Source organism: Styela clava, chromosome 2 (assembly GCF_964204865.1).
Source record: "Styela clava chromosome 2, kaStyClav1.hap1.2, whole genome shotgun sequence".
In the NCBI taxonomy this organism is placed as follows: Eukaryota; Metazoa; Chordata; class Ascidiacea; order Stolidobranchia; family Styelidae; genus Styela; species Styela clava.
This window is the reverse complement of record NC_135251.1, coordinates 15,715,155-15,730,379: the sequence shown is the minus strand read 5'-3', so window position 1 is coordinate 15,730,379 and position 15,225 is coordinate 15,715,155. Positions and strand designations below refer to the sequence as shown.

General features: G+C 35.6%; 1 protein-coding gene and 1 pseudogene across 3 annotated transcripts; both read left to right on the top strand.

Annotated features, from left to right (window-relative positions):
• Positions 1–3,205: 3,205 nt before the first annotated feature.
• LOC120336299 (uncharacterized) lies at positions 3,206–6,136 on the top strand (annotated as a pseudogene).
• An 849-nt stretch (positions 6,137–6,985) lies between these two features.
• LOC120335685 (monoglyceride lipase-like) lies at positions 6,986–13,329 on the top strand. 3 transcript variants are annotated; one of them, XM_078109690.1, is made up of 9 exons: positions 6,986–7,103; positions 7,350–7,433; positions 7,991–8,138; positions 8,846–8,952; positions 9,295–9,431; positions 9,762–9,872; positions 9,973–10,062; positions 10,296–10,511; positions 11,073–13,329. In XM_078109690.1, the coding sequence occupies exons 2-9, from the start codon at positions 7,391–7,393 to the stop codon at positions 11,169–11,171; spliced, it is 951 nt and encodes a 316-aa protein (XP_077965816.1). In that variant the 5' UTR covers positions 6,986–7,103; positions 7,350–7,390; the 3' UTR covers positions 11,172–13,329. The 3 variants fall into 3 exon arrangements, with proteins under 3 accessions (XP_077965816.1, XP_039259196.2, XP_039259193.2); XM_039403262.2 differs by lacking the exon at positions 6,986–7,103 and having other exon boundaries at positions 7,177–7,433; positions 8,112–8,138; positions 8,846–8,918; XM_039403259.2 differs by lacking the exon at positions 6,986–7,103 and having other exon boundaries at positions 7,186–7,433.
• The last annotated feature ends 1,896 nt before the right edge of the window (positions 13,330–15,225 follow it).

Below are 15,225 nucleotides of genomic sequence, written 5' to 3'. Positions count from 1 at the left end.
TGTGAGTAGAACAAAAAGACCACGGACCTCCTGAAGTATGCGCACCAAGATGGCGCACAACCTGAACTCAGGTTGTGTACCAGGTTATGGTTCAGGTTGCGCGACATCTTGGTGCGCATACTCCAAGAGTACCAAGATAACAACACTGTTATAGTTTAACAAGTCATAAAATGCTTAGGTATAACAATCCAAAACAACTATAAACTATAAAACCAGACATCGCATATCAAGTACTGATTAGGTAACCAGAGTGACCAACAAAGTTCAACGAACTTGTATTATATTTGAAAGTAAGTAATATGGGGAAAATAGAAACTGTGTGTATCTTGTAGGCCCTGTCTACGGATGAGAAAATGATGTAGTGTGATGTACAAGCCTATTATTCAAGGAGTAAACCTCATGTTTGGCAAACAAGGGAATGTTTTGAATAGGCCAATATAGGAGAAAAGATTGCTCTTTTATTCGATTAATATTTTAATTTAGATCAGGTATAAAGTTCACCAATGGTATAGTTACAAGTTCAAAAGCAACAACAGTTTATAGAATAAAAAAATGCACCATTGGAAACATTGGAGAAGTTTAGGGCAATTAGGATCATTTTATACACTGTTTTTTTTTGTCGCTCCCGAAGTATGTGCACCAAGATGGCGCATAACCTGAACATATTGTGTGTACCAGATTAGGGTTTAATTTTCATTCCCAATGATTCATGCGTTCCAAGTAGGTAAATGAAATACGATTCCTTAGTTTTTCGGTAAATATGGTCTTGGAATAGTTTTTCGATTCCAATTACATTAAAGTCTTTCAGTGAAGGTCCAGGTTGATTAAAGTGAGCACCGACGACCAGGTCTATGTTTTTTGATTTTTCACTTTTAATGTGTTCTGAGATCCGATATTTCAGATTTACAGTGTAACAAGTAGACGACGTTTTCCGTATTGCGCGTTATTTTTTGATTAATTTTTAGTTGAAAAGTTTTGTGTTTGTCTGTCGATACTTTCGTTTCTTCAGAATTTTCGCAGGTACTGCATGCTTGTCTCCCACATTTAAAAAAATACCTGGATTGTTGCTGACAGGTAAAAGTTTCTCTTTTACCATGCTTCCAAATCATGAAACAGTCGTCAATAAATCGGCAATAATATTTTGGTTTGAAAGTTTTTTTTTCAAATAATTTAGATTTCAGATCGGCCATGAAAATATTAGCATATTTCGGTGCAAATTTGGTTCCCATCGCCATTCCTCAAATTTGAAGGTAATATTTATCATCAAAAAAGTTGTTGTTCTTAAGAACCAAGGCAGCTGCTTCTGTTATCCAAAATTATTCTTTTTCGGTACTATTGATTTTATCAAGATATTTTTTCATTGACGCTATACCGTCATTGTGGGGGATATTTGTGTAAAGTGAAACCACATCTATGCTTACTAATAGACCTTTCCCCGACCTTTGACCCCTGAAAAAATTCTTCCTGTACTTAACCATTGCAAAATTTTCGGGGCTATTTCAAGAGTGCTTTTGCGAGGCGGCGCCTGTAAAATTGGGTATGTGTTTCAAACCATCATTATGTTTCATCGCATACAACAAGCTGTTTTTTTTTAAAAGTACCGGTAAAGAATTTTAGCCTAGTCTATCCCAGCTATTTCTACACTAAGTTTTCGAAACACAACTGAAAACTAACGAATAGAGTTCAAAACGCAACAACGAGGTAATGTTTATGACCACGCTTAAAAATCTGTCTGAGTGAGAAAAGTGTCTGAGCGGATGCGAAAAGGGAGCATTGTTACGTCACTTTTTGCATCTTGCTGATTGGCCAATGTCACAAAGTAAACAAGGAAGTCGATGCTCGGGGAAAGAGATTCTTGTTGAACCGTCTGGATTTCTTTCATGTTATTCAAAAAATCCATACTGTCTCGTATGTATGAAAGTATTATTTTCTTGCACATGAAGGGAGTCAATTTTTGGTCTACAAAAGCCGAAAGTTTCTCTGTGGCGGTGCCAGTATTTGATATTATGGGGCGACTGGAATGATTTAGTTTATGTACCTTGGGCTGAAGGCTGTCCTGGTTTTGGGTTTTTTGGAGAAATTGCTTTAAATAATTCATTGTCTATCACACCTGCATTGTTCATCTTCGAGCATAGCTTGATAACTTCATTTCCAAGGAGTTATCCTTTGGTAGAGGTCTGTAAATCAACCTGTCGTTAATTAACGCATCCCTTCAGCGACATGGTCCGTTCGAGATAGGATGCAAATCCCCCATTCTTTATCGACGGAGCTAAAACTATGGGGTCTGGTATAGTTTAGTACCACATCCACTTTTAGTTGGCCTGGCTCAACAATTTTTGCATATGTCAATCCTAACCCCCACCTGACTACGTCACCGAAAAATTACGTCATTCCGACGTCACAGTGGCGTAATAGGGCTCACCGAAGTATGCGGATGGTCGTACCAGGGTTGCCATATTGGCTTTTTTAACGCCAAATTTGCCATTTTTGGCTTTTTTCAAACGCGTTTGGCGTCAGAATTTCCGTTTGTCTTTTTGGCGTTTTTTTGGCTTTTTTCAAGTCTATTCTAGTGTCTATTAATAAAATCATATGAAATACAATATTTAGTGTGTAACAACTGAACAATAGCCTATTACCTGTAGCCTACTTAGCTACTCAACATTAGGATTTCCTGGAGCATCGATTTCCTTGTTTGTTACATTAACTCTTAACTATAATTTAGGGTTGCCATACCATCCGGAAAATTCCGGACATGTCCGGAATTTAGGGTTGAATTTTGCGTCCGGAAAGAATTTTAAAATATGCTCAAATGTCCGGAATTTTACTGCATCTGCAATCGTTCTGTGAACACTGCTAATGCAGAACATTGTTTATTAATATCCTTCATTACTACAAGAGGAAAATGCGTGCCCATTGAAAATAGATACCAATTGAAACGTTTATTTTCCTGATCTTGCGTTGTTTTGATTGTGACGCAACAATGTGAAATTCACGGCTTTAAAGGCAAACTGTGCAATCTCTAAAGACAGCGTACTGCGAGCATTGGAGAAATAGATTATGATTATTGGAACTAGGGGGAGTTTTTAAGAATTCATTAGATGGGCAGGCGACAAGGCAATAATATCAACACGAAGATTTAATTTAGTTACATAAGGTCAAGGTGATTTGTTGTTGCAACAAATTGATAGTCAATATATCATAACTTTGTTCGGTGTCTGATTACCGGAGGTTCGCGTTGACAGAAAAAAATTGACAGGAAAAAGGTTGAGAACCCCTGACTTGGAACTTTCTTGAACCGTTGTGCTGAATATGAATTGGTTAGATATAGATCACATGCTGCGAAAGTTACTAGAACATTCCATCTATAAAAGCAGGCGATTTCCCACATTTATCAGAGATTAACTTAAAATGTCATACAGGAGGAAGCCTAGTGAATTTTTGATACAGAATTTTTGACTGCTGACTGGGCTGCGTTTATTGCATGGATTATACTGAGTAGCTTTGCTAAGTATTGTTGATTGACTGGCTTAGCCTGGATTGACGGACTGATATCTTATTTGGTCGTTACTTGCCACAGTTATCTACCGTTTATTTATGATTATTATTATCTGACTTTTTAGCCGTTTCGTTGAGCAGCTGCAAGTGTATTTGATAGCAACTAGTGCTAGTCCCTTATTAAGTTAGCTGAATACAAAAGTTTTATACCACAAAGCTTTACTTGTGGAATTCGGGATCGAAAGTGATAGTCCCTATAGCCTTTTGGTTCAGTTAGTCTGATGGTAAATTACTTTGTTTTTTAGATTATGTATTTTTAGTTGGGTTGTATTTATTGTAAGAAGATATTATTTCAAATGGCTAATTTTAAAAGAAAGTGCACATTCACTAACGAGATGCAAGAAAACATCCATGTTTTAGAAAAGGCAGGAATGATTAGGAGGCAGAATGCTTGGTTTGCAAATCAGGAACTTATATATCTATCGTGCACAAAGGTAATGGTGATTTAAACACACATGTGCAATCGGAAAAATAACGCAAAGCAGTAAGAGGGGCTGTTGCATCAACGAATATGACAAATTATTTTGCTACAGCAGGAAGCAAATGCGAAGATGAAATCACTGCCGCAGAAGGTACGCTTGCATTTCACGCTGTTAAGCATCATCATAGCTTTTTGTCCATGGACTGTACATCTGCTTTATTTAAAAAAATTTTCCCTGATTCTAATGTAGCGAAGAAGTTCAGTAGCGGCCGCACAAAGACAGAAAAAGTTGTTACTAGCGCAATATTCTATTGATGCTGTTCTGAAAAGTTTTGAAGAAAACGATATCGCGTATTTTGGCGTTGCAACAGATGGCAGCAATCACAATGAACTGAAATTATTTCCTACAATTATTCAATATTTTGACTGGAGGAATGGTGGTTTGCAATCAAAATTGATTGAGTTTACAAACAAGGCAAACGAGACTGCCGACACAATTGCCACTTATATAAAAGACACTTTAGAAAAAATGATGCTTTTGAAAAAATGTGTGTCATTTACAGGAGACAACTGCAATACTATGTTTGGAGGACTTCGGCGTAATGACCAAGGAAACAATGTGTTTGCAAAGTTAAAGAAAATGTTAAACCCGTCATTGATTGGGGTTGGCTGCCCAGCACACGTTTTGAACAATTGTATTCATCATGGCGCTGAAAGAATGAACATCGATATTGAAAATAATATCAATAAGATAAATCAATATTTTTCTATTTACACAGTTAGAACTGAACAACTGAAAGAATACTGTGAATTTGCAAATTGTGAATACAAGAGACTTCTCTCTCATAGCAAGACTCGCTGGCTCTCCTTGTTTCCTGGAATTTCAAGATTGTTAGAAATGTTTTCACCCCTGAAGTCCTACTTTTTGTCACAAGAACATCCACCAATAGTTATTAAACGGTTCTTTGAGAATGAAATGAGCGAGTTATACCTTTGGCATATGCACTCACTGATGTCCGTGTTTCATGGACGTATTCAAGTGGTTGAGAGAGAAAACAATTCCGTCGCAGAAGTGCTAGAAAATTTGGAGCTGGTTCATAAGGTGCTTGTGGAAAGGAAGAATGAAAGCTTTATGTCCTTGACGGTTAAAAGGCTTTTAAATGAAAAAAGAGAAGAGGGATATGAAGATGAATGTAACAATTTTCTTTCCGAAGTTGCAAACCTCTATGAGAGATGCCTGGAGTACCTGTGTAAATGGATGAAACCAATGGAAGAGTTTACTTGTTTCAAATGGATGACCTTGAACGAGATACCAAGTTGGAAGGATGTAGAGCCTTGCCTGGAATATCTGATTGGCAAAGGGGTTGATGTGGACGATGCAAAGGGCTTTGACCAAATCTGTAACTTGAGGCAGTTTGTGGAAAGTTACGTACAGGACGAAGCATTTATTAAACTGCCAACGCATAAGAAATGGTGCAAATATTTCGATCAGTCTACGAACATCACATGCCACTCAGAAATTTTAAGGATTGTACAGTTTTTCTTTGCTGTTACATCCCACAATGCTAATGTAGAGAGAGTCTTTTCCCTGATGCAAAGTCAGTGGACTAAAGAGAGAAACAAGCTGAGCGTTGCGACCATGAAAGGCATATTGACTGTTCAATATAATTTCAAAAATATGCGCTGTAGTGAATTTTTTTCATTTTTAAAATCAGACAAGGCCCTATTGAGGAGAATTAGATCTTCAGAAAAATATGCATGGTCAGAAGAGTAAATTTGTAGTGACTTGACTTACAAGCGTGTCTTCAATTCCTTTTTTTCCTGTTCGGCACAACCTAATTGTCATTATTATTTGAGATTAAAGTTGAGATTTTTTTTTCAATGACGGTCCGTAGCTATATTTAGGGCAACGGTGCACAACCTGCTCCCCCTTCCCGACTTTCGATTTTTTTTTTTATTGTGCAACCATTATGCAACTTGCTGCAATATATCTGCTCAAGAATAGTTCCATCGAAAAGAAAAATCCGTTTGAAATACGAATATTATACTTCCAACCAAGTAGTTCTACATACTTTATAATTGGGCAGACTGCACCTCGCATGGGTCAAATATGCGGTTATGACGTCATAATAGCCAAAAAAAATTTGCGCGCCGGAGGCGCGCGATGTAACGTCTCATAGAAAAATGTGTCCGGAATTTGACTCTTTCGAATATGGTAACCCTAAACTATATCCAATAGGAAATAAGTGCAGTTTCTGCAGCTGCTCAGACCGATGTTCAAACAGGGTTGGAAACATTGCCTCGTTTTTATAGTTTTGCGTGTTATTTGTCAGTTTACGTTCTGTTTCCAAAAAATAGTTGTAGGCTTATAACTCAATTTTTATTATGCCTGATATGGTTTATGTGAGCTTTCAGTTTAATTCTGCAATTGCAGTAACGATGTAATTAACTACGCTAAAATTACTGAATTAGATATCAGTGGTCCACCTGTGAGCGGCACGGGGTTAGATAATTTTTTAATAAAATTGATGGTTTATAAATTTTAAAAGTGAAAAATTTTTCAATAGTAAAGTACGATATAGGGAGAAATTTTTAAGGTGTAGCACAAGTTTAAGTAGAAACATATTGGAGGTATATTACATACTGACAGACTGAAGCGGCACCCTGTATTGTTGTATATATTGAATGGTAAAATAATGCTGCCCGCTTGATATTTATTTTACTTTCTACAGTTCTATAGGAACTTTACTTTCTATTTGTGTGCCTCACTGAATGAACTGATGGCTCTACATTGTCATCAGTACGTTGCCAAGGGCTTAAAATCTGACAAATCATGGGGCTTTTGTACTCAGTAAAATTTTGGCTTTTTCTGGCTTTTTTTATGTCCTGATTTGGCTTTTTTTGATCGCTGGGGTCTGGCAACCCTGGGTCGTACAAAACGCGCAGACGAGCAAGCTATTTCTCTCGTTTTCTCGTCGCAACGAACACGATAGGAGAGAGATCGCCGGCTTTAGCAAGTTCTAATCGGCGGCGCAGATGCCATTTCGGCGATTGTAATTATACTTTGGCAATCCCTATGACGTGATGGTGACGTCGTAGTGACGTAATTTTTGGATGGCATAGTCAGGTGAGGGTTAGGAATAACATATGCAAATATCGTTATGCTACGCCCACTGGAAGTACTTGTGGTACTAAACTATACTAGACCCAAACCAACTCCTTTGATGCACTTTTTCCAAGTACTTTCAGTGCTATTAGTTCATTCCTATTCAAATTACGATAGGCATAGAAAACGGAAAAGGTAGTTGGTCTTGTAGAAACCCAATCGACAGCACACTGTATGTGTATATTGTATTTTGGGCATGCAAATTAGGTACTGTATTCTTCTCCACCTGCAAACCTGACTGCTTGAAGATGAGTTCTGGAGATGTGATGGTATCTTCTGGCGTTGAGAATGGTGAGAAATTCTAACCTAAATAACACTTAGCCTACCTGAAACTTAATAACAGCAGGTACGGTAGTCTACCGTACCGGTACCAATTGAACCTGGACTGTAAAGTAAAATAAGATTTTCACCATGTACAGTAGTAGGATACCATATACAGGTGTATATTCAGATATTGAACATTTCTTATTACAGTATTATAAAATCTGAAAATTGTTGGTTCTTTACATGCTGACATGAGAGCTCATTGAAAGGTACTGTGGTACCGTATGTGCCATGGAACTTAAAACAGTTGAACTAGATGAAAAAGGGGATTAAAACCCATAGGGCGGTAGGGAGTTGTCAATGGCAAGAATACAGTGTCTGATCTAACTACACAACTAGCCTAGATGGAAATGACCATATTATGCATGAGAGAAATAGGCAATATTGCAATACTTGCTTGTTGAACTACTGAACTAGTTTACCAGATAAGTTATCTATATGTTAGAGTTAATATACAAATATAATGATTATGCTCTTGAATTTAATTACTACCGTACTGTTGACGACTCTAAAATCCCTTCAAGGCGCTGCAGCATCAGGTGGAGATGATAAGAAAGATGTGATATACCCAAAAACATTTTCTGGCGTGCCGTTTGGTGAGGTGAATCATTTTGTGAATGCAGATGGTAATTATTTGTTTTGCAGATATTGGAAACCAGAAAAGGAAATCAAGTGAGTAATACAGACTGACATTAGTTAGTTGTTGCTACTTGCTTCCATGCTTTATCATAGTACAACATTTCCCAACCGAGGAAAAAAGTTTTTGGTTAGGAAATTTTACTTTGTATTTGCATGTCGTATTCACTAATATTTTTCACTTGTTTAGTATTATTGTAATGCATATAGACATTATAAACTGATTAAAATGTACAAAAACCAGAGTGCCAGTTGCACATATTGCACAAAAATGTTCAATGCAACAAATCCAAATGAAATTTTATGCGTAAAGGATGAGAAATCAGGAGCTTAAAAATAAGCCAAGGGAAGAATGTGCCAAAAAAGGTTGTCAACCATTGTCATAGTGAATCATATGCAAGGATTTGCTATTGAAGGATTATGAGATCAAATAGCCAATTCACAAGATATTATTTTATGTTCATCCCAATGCAATAATTAAAGATCGACATTGTTGTTGTTAATTTTTTTGTATATTATATTTGTCATTAAGGAGAAATTTCAGGAAATTGAATTGTGTTTATATAGGTTATAATGCTACATAGCTCCATTAATCTGTTGGTGAGGCATCTGCTTTCACAAAGTATCCTATCCACTTCAGACTTCGTTACTGCTACAAGAAACAGATGTGTATATATAAGCAACACTCTTAAATATAAATCATATGCTTTTGAATTTATATTGATTCTTGTTACCTTTTTCAGAGCCTTAGTGTTTCATGTTCATGGTTATGCAGAGCATTGTGGACGATCAAAGGAATTGGCGAAAAAATTGATGGAAATAGGAGTTTTTTCATTTGCACATGATCATTGTATATTCCTTATCGAGTCCTAAAAATTTTTAATTTGTGTTTTAGCTACTGATTCGCAACATCATCTTTTTATTTGAATACAGATTAGTTTCATAAAAATATTCAATCAGTAACAAATGTCATCATTAATACTGCAGCGAAGAAACTATAATACAAAGTTGTTACGATTATAACTCTTAATGTAAAGAATTCTGCAAAAAAGTTTTTTTAATATTCAAACATATGAGATATTTGTTGTTTATAAATATTTTCTAGATAGGCTTTAAATATTGTATCCATCTTTAGTTTGATGTAGTAATCAAAGCTAAATTTAATCAAAATTTATTGCTTCCTTAACCACAGATGCTCATGGAGAAAGTCAAGGTCTACGTTGTCATGTGATGGACTACACAATTCTAATCAGAGATATACGGCAGCACATTGATTTGATTCAACCAGAATACCCTGATCTCCCTATATTTTTATATGGACATTCAATGGTATATTTTGCCTTTCATGTTTGTTATTTTCGATGAACGTATCTGCTTTGATACCGCTGTTGTAATATTTCAATAGATAAATAGTGTTATGTGAAAGTAGTTGGAATCACAGAGCTCGTAAAATAATATTGTTGTACATTTTGAAAGCTCATTGGTCAAAATGTGTTCTATAAACTATTCTAATGTAGAATTACTCAGCTTTTTAAGCCTGTTTTGCTTTAGTTTGTGATCTATACCAGGTTGACTTATTTGAGTTGATTATTTTTCTCCATCACTAGTTACGAGTTGAAAAGTTCAATATTTATAAAAACTTTTGAATTTGTACCTCAGGGAGGTGGATTATCGGTGTTAACAGCTCATGAAAGACCAAACTATTTTCGTGGTATTTTGTTGTCTGCACCCTACATTACACCTAGTCCAGATACAGCCACCCCATTCAAGGTTTGTTGATGAGGATTTTAGTACTATTTTTTTGCGTCTTCCACTCCAATCAAGGTTATATCCAATTATAATGTTATGCAGTTTATCCACTTCTTTCTAGGTGTTTCTGGCACAAGTTATTGCTAGAATCGCACCAAAACTGAGAATTGGAAAGCTTAACTCAGAATTTTTATCAAGAGATCAGAAACAAGTACGAATGTACATATTTTTATCATTTACAGAAATTTCATTAAAGGCTCACACTGATATGAGAAATAGTATAAAAACATCATTTTATTAGTATTTCTATGATTGAACCGAATTGATCGTGCAGATTTATGTTAGATATTATTTTGTGTGTCATATTAAATAATCATACACATTAATATCAGATAATTACTTATCATGCACGGTTTACATTGTTTTTTTTTCCATCTATTTTAGATAGATGAAGATATGAATGATCCCTTGAATGATCATGATGGATTGAGGGCAGGATTCGCCATGCAATTTCTTGCAATGTCGGATAAACTGAAAGAGATTCTACCCAGTTTAGACATACCTATCTTTGCCGCACATTCAGAAGCTGATGCAATATGTGACATCGGTGGAACAAAACTCTTGATAGAAGTCTGTAACAGCAAAGATAAAACATTCAAGGTAAAATCTGCTCGATGAATATATATTTTCATCAGATTATTGATTCTCTTTGACGTTTACTGTTAATCAACTGAGGCAAAGCTTTGATTTTCCTTACTAAGTCAGATTTTGCAAAGTCTGCAATTGTCTATGGATGATTCAATATGACTTTTCAGCATGATCAGACATAATTGTGTCTTAGTCAACTGCTGTGGAAGGGTCCCTGACTCATTGACCAAACTATACCATTGTGTAATTGGTTGAATGTTGATAGCCTTGTTCCAAACTCACTGGCTTACCTATGTTGGTGTTGTGGGTCAATTATTTCAGATTCGAACTACTGGTGATCATGTCCATCATCCATGATTGGGTGTAGTAAATTGGCTTGGTTATGCCAAACCACATAGATATTGTTCTCTTTAAGAATTATATTCCTCAGAACTTCTGTTGTGTTCTGATCTGACCCAAAAGAATTTGAAAGTGCAACTTCAACTCCAATGAAAACATGACAAAGTTTGCCTTACAGCCATGATATTTATTTTACAAATAAATTGCGGTACAAATTTATTTTATTTTCATCAGATTTACAAGGATTGCATGCATATGTTAGAGCATGAAACTCCAGAGTTTGTTGAGGAATACTTCGCTGAAGTTTTGAAATGGATAAAGGAGAGAATATGAATATAAATCAGTATTTCATAGATATTGCATAAATATTGTTGAACTGAAACTATACACAATTTATTTATTTTATAACAGTGTCTAATTGTATAGAAATTTTCCATCACATTACCATGCATTTTATTACCTTTTACCTGGATATTTGAGATCGGTAGCAATGTCAAGAAATCTGTATTTATTTTATTAGTAAACTGTTTTTAACATGTTTAATGCCACCTAAGTGCCCCAGCATAGCTTGTTAGGTATACTGATTTTAAAAATTTATCACCTATATTTTTTATATTCAAAGTATAATAAATGCACTTAATTTGAAACTTTCACAATCATGACCAAACTGTGTTCTGATATTTGGAATGCACCTATATGTAAATTAATTAAAATACTCTATGTTAGTTTTCACATTTCACCCCGGTTGACAAAAAAGAACATTTTGAGGATTCGTAAAGAGTGTCACAGACATTAAATATGCCCTTTAGCTTAATCAATTAGCTTTTAAGGTTGCATATTATCATGTAGATCAGGAGTCGGCAACCTACGACCCTCGGAGCACTATAATCCGACCCGCGACGCTTCACTAAATTATAGTAACAAAACATTCTTTTGACGAATATTTTCTTTAGACAAAATTATATTATAACCAAACAATTATATAATTCGCAATTACTCGTTTAATGAGCATATAATTTAATTATAATTAAGCAAATAGCAACAAAACGCAGAAAAGTTGATGCTAAGTGCAAAGGGTTCAATGGCGCTGAAAATATTCAAATAGAATTTTATGAGATGCAATGAGGAAATGAATCTATATTCTATTGGAGAGATGTATCGCTGCTTGATTTTTATTATAAAAATCACCATCCGCTCGGTTTTTTAACTTTCTAAAAACATGTGCGGCCCGTCAATGACTTGCAACCCTAATTTTGGCCCAGGAGCGACAAAAGGTTGCCGACCCCTGATGTAGATGCAAAAATACGCAAAGTATATTTCTTCCCTTAGCAAACTTCACTTGGAATACTGTGTTTGACTATACTAACGTAGCAAATATTTTTATTCTGAATGCTATTTTATATGGATTGAGTAGAGAGTTTTACATTTTGCATAAGAGATTGACTTTATTTAAATCGCTTGTCACCACATCTACCATTTGGTGACAAAGGTTGATTGTAGCATCAAATACAAGCTGCATGCAAATTAGGATCAAGGTTCTATCTTTTCTAGATTGTATGCGGACCTTGGAGTCATTGAATTTTTCATGCATAATCTTGCCCAACTACTATTCAAGCAATATTATTGCACAATACTGTAAAATGAATTAGCATAAAAGAGCAAATTATTTAGTTGATATGAAATGTATGTTGTGTTGGCTTTATTCTAATTTTGGTCTGTTTTAACATTTAATTTTTCAACTATTATACACATATCGAAATTTTTATTGTGACATTAAGTGCTATTTGTCTAAAGTACTTTGTAAGTAAGTTTTGTGTGAAGTTTTCCCAACTATGATCGTTTTTTTAACTACCCCCTCTTTGTATGCTAAGATTGCCACCTTTTCAGTTACTCCTAAATTAACAAATATACACAAAGCTTCATATAACACAGTGGTTCTTAGCCCTTTTTTCTGTGGCCCATTTTTATTGCGCAAAAACTCTGTGGCCCATTCACTTACAAACTATGTCCGCGAATATTAACTTTTACTTTAATAATTAGAATGAAAATTTCCCCTCAGTAACAAAAAACAGTAATATCGTTCATTGCCACTACAATCAAAATTTAACTCTGGTGACACAAATGAACTGAATTTTTCACCACCCTAAAGTGTTGCTGTGGCGCAGCAGTGGGCCATGGCCCACTGGTTGAGAACCAGTGTAATAACCGATACACATTCTATGCCCGATATCTCAATATTAAATTTCACCATTGGGAGCAATCGATTATTTATTGCGTAATTTATCCACACCGGGACATTATCCAGGTGCCAGCTGAAAGTAGTCCGTTCACTTTGATATATTCTTACATATAAATACATATTGCTATTTGTTCGTTCTTAATATCCTAAAGTTCCTGGCGTTTTATTTTCGTTTACTTTTCAGATAGAGATTAATTATATCATTAAAATGAAATGTCATAAAACAGCATAAATATATCGTTTTTTTAACAACTTGACTGGTTCGGAATTGGCGTACTTGAGGTGCCAGGTTATTTGTGAGAGGAAGTTTCATAGCTCCGCCTGGCGCCTCGTGTTGTGTATTAAAAACGCATCACTGGTTGCCCTTCGTGACTTCGCCGTTTGGAATACCATTGATTATGACTGATATGCGAGATGTGGTTCGCGTAATCGCTAATAGGTTGTGTGACTTTTCGTCATCCAAGTACTAGATTCTAGAACAGACATGGGCAAACTATGGCCCGCGGGCCAAATCCAGCCCCATGGGTTGTTCGATCTGACTCTGATTGTTTTGTTATGGGCATGAGGAAGCGATACGGTCATCGAGGTCAGCCCCCACCATATACGATGGTGATGTGATTAAAATTAACACTGAACGATGACTAGTGACAAAACTTGGGACTATTACAATAATATTTTTACAATAAATTTCTTAACAAAATTGGAGGATTTTTTGGTAAATGCAATGTTGTGCATGTGTGTTTTTAACTCCTTGAAATATAACATCATCTCGTTCCATCCATACTTTAAACCTAACAGTAGACAGAAGCAATATTAAAGAATCCATTTAAGAAGAAGTGGCATTTTGATACTCCTGTCCACCTAGGTCCAACATTAAGCATGTTCGAAACGTTTTTAAAAAATGACAATTAAAAAACCTAATGATAATATTATAAACATAATCCTACATGTCCAGTATAAATACACATTTACAAAACAAATGTTCCTTAAATTGAGGTTCTTTATTCCATAAAACACAAATAGCATTTTCTGCTATAAAATTTTATTTTGGTTTTACTTTTTAAAGGTAGAATGTTCCACATTATCCTGAAATTGAACGTTTTTACATAATTTGCTAGAAAATGTGGCAGCTAAAAAGTCAGTCGCCATGGTCTGGAAATACCACCATGGTTTTGCGGCAGCTTTAGACTTGAACACTATACATACATTGTGCCCAATATTGGCACGGATCTACAGTGTTACTAAAAACTCGAGCAACTCCTATAAGTGTTCTTCAGCTGCTGCACCATAAAATAGTATGGGCTCTAGCTGTACCATCGCGACAATTTACAACACAACACATTGAAACGTTAATGCATATTGAATTTGCTGGGGTTAACTGATTTTGTTCGCCTACTTTACATCAAGAAGTGTAAAGGCTGGGGGCATATTCGCTTGGAAAAGGAAAATCTAAATAAAATTTGGGCCTAGCCCTAACCTGGTACACATACTGCGGGAGTTTCAATTAATATACCTTTTTCATATTTTTGTTATTTGAATCTTGAAATTTCTATTGTTGGTCAATCGAATAGCACGTTTTTTCCCATATCTTTTATATCTAGTTATTGACATGATATTCTTGATCAATTAGATCAGGGGTTCGCGAACCCCCAGGGGTTCACGAGGAGATTTCCAGGGGTACTTGAATGACAGTTGAATTTTCATGTGTTGCTTTTTTTAATGTCCGCTACTATCAGAGGAAAATGCGTACCTAGCATGGATTTTTCCCGATCTTGCGTTGTTGTGACTAAACAATGTGAAATCCACAGCTTTGCAGCCAAACTGTGAAATCTCAAAAGACAATGTGCTGTTTGCTCCGCAATGAACAGTGACAGCCTTCACACTAATGTTCTGTATAAATGAAATAAAGACTTTTCCCAACCTTTCTGGCGGACCGGTAAAATAAAATAAAATGTAGGCTACTCACGGACCGGCAAAAAATGAAATGAGTGGAATAGAAAATAATAACATTATATTTGCGAAATGTAATGCAATGTCTAGCACTTGAAAACATTTCACATGAATAAAAACAAATAATGCGCCGGCCAAAAATTGAAATAAGTAGATCAAACTTTGGTCAGAAGAAGACCTATTCTCCTCGTTCTTGTG

Excerpts from the sequence above, each read along its gene's own strand:
- LOC120335685 (XM_078109690.1), top strand. The coding sequence starts at position 7,391 with ATGAGTTCTGGAGATGTGATGGTATCTTCTGGCGTTGAGAATG. Across the intron at positions 7,434-7,990 it reads ATCTTCTGGCGTTGAGAATG|GCGCTGCAGCATCAGGTGGA; the intron begins GTGAGAAATTCT and ends AATCCCTTCAAG. Across the intron at positions 8,953-9,294 it reads TTCATTTGCACATGATCATT|ATGCTCATGGAGAAAGTCAA; the intron begins GTATATTCCTTA and ends CCTTAACCACAG.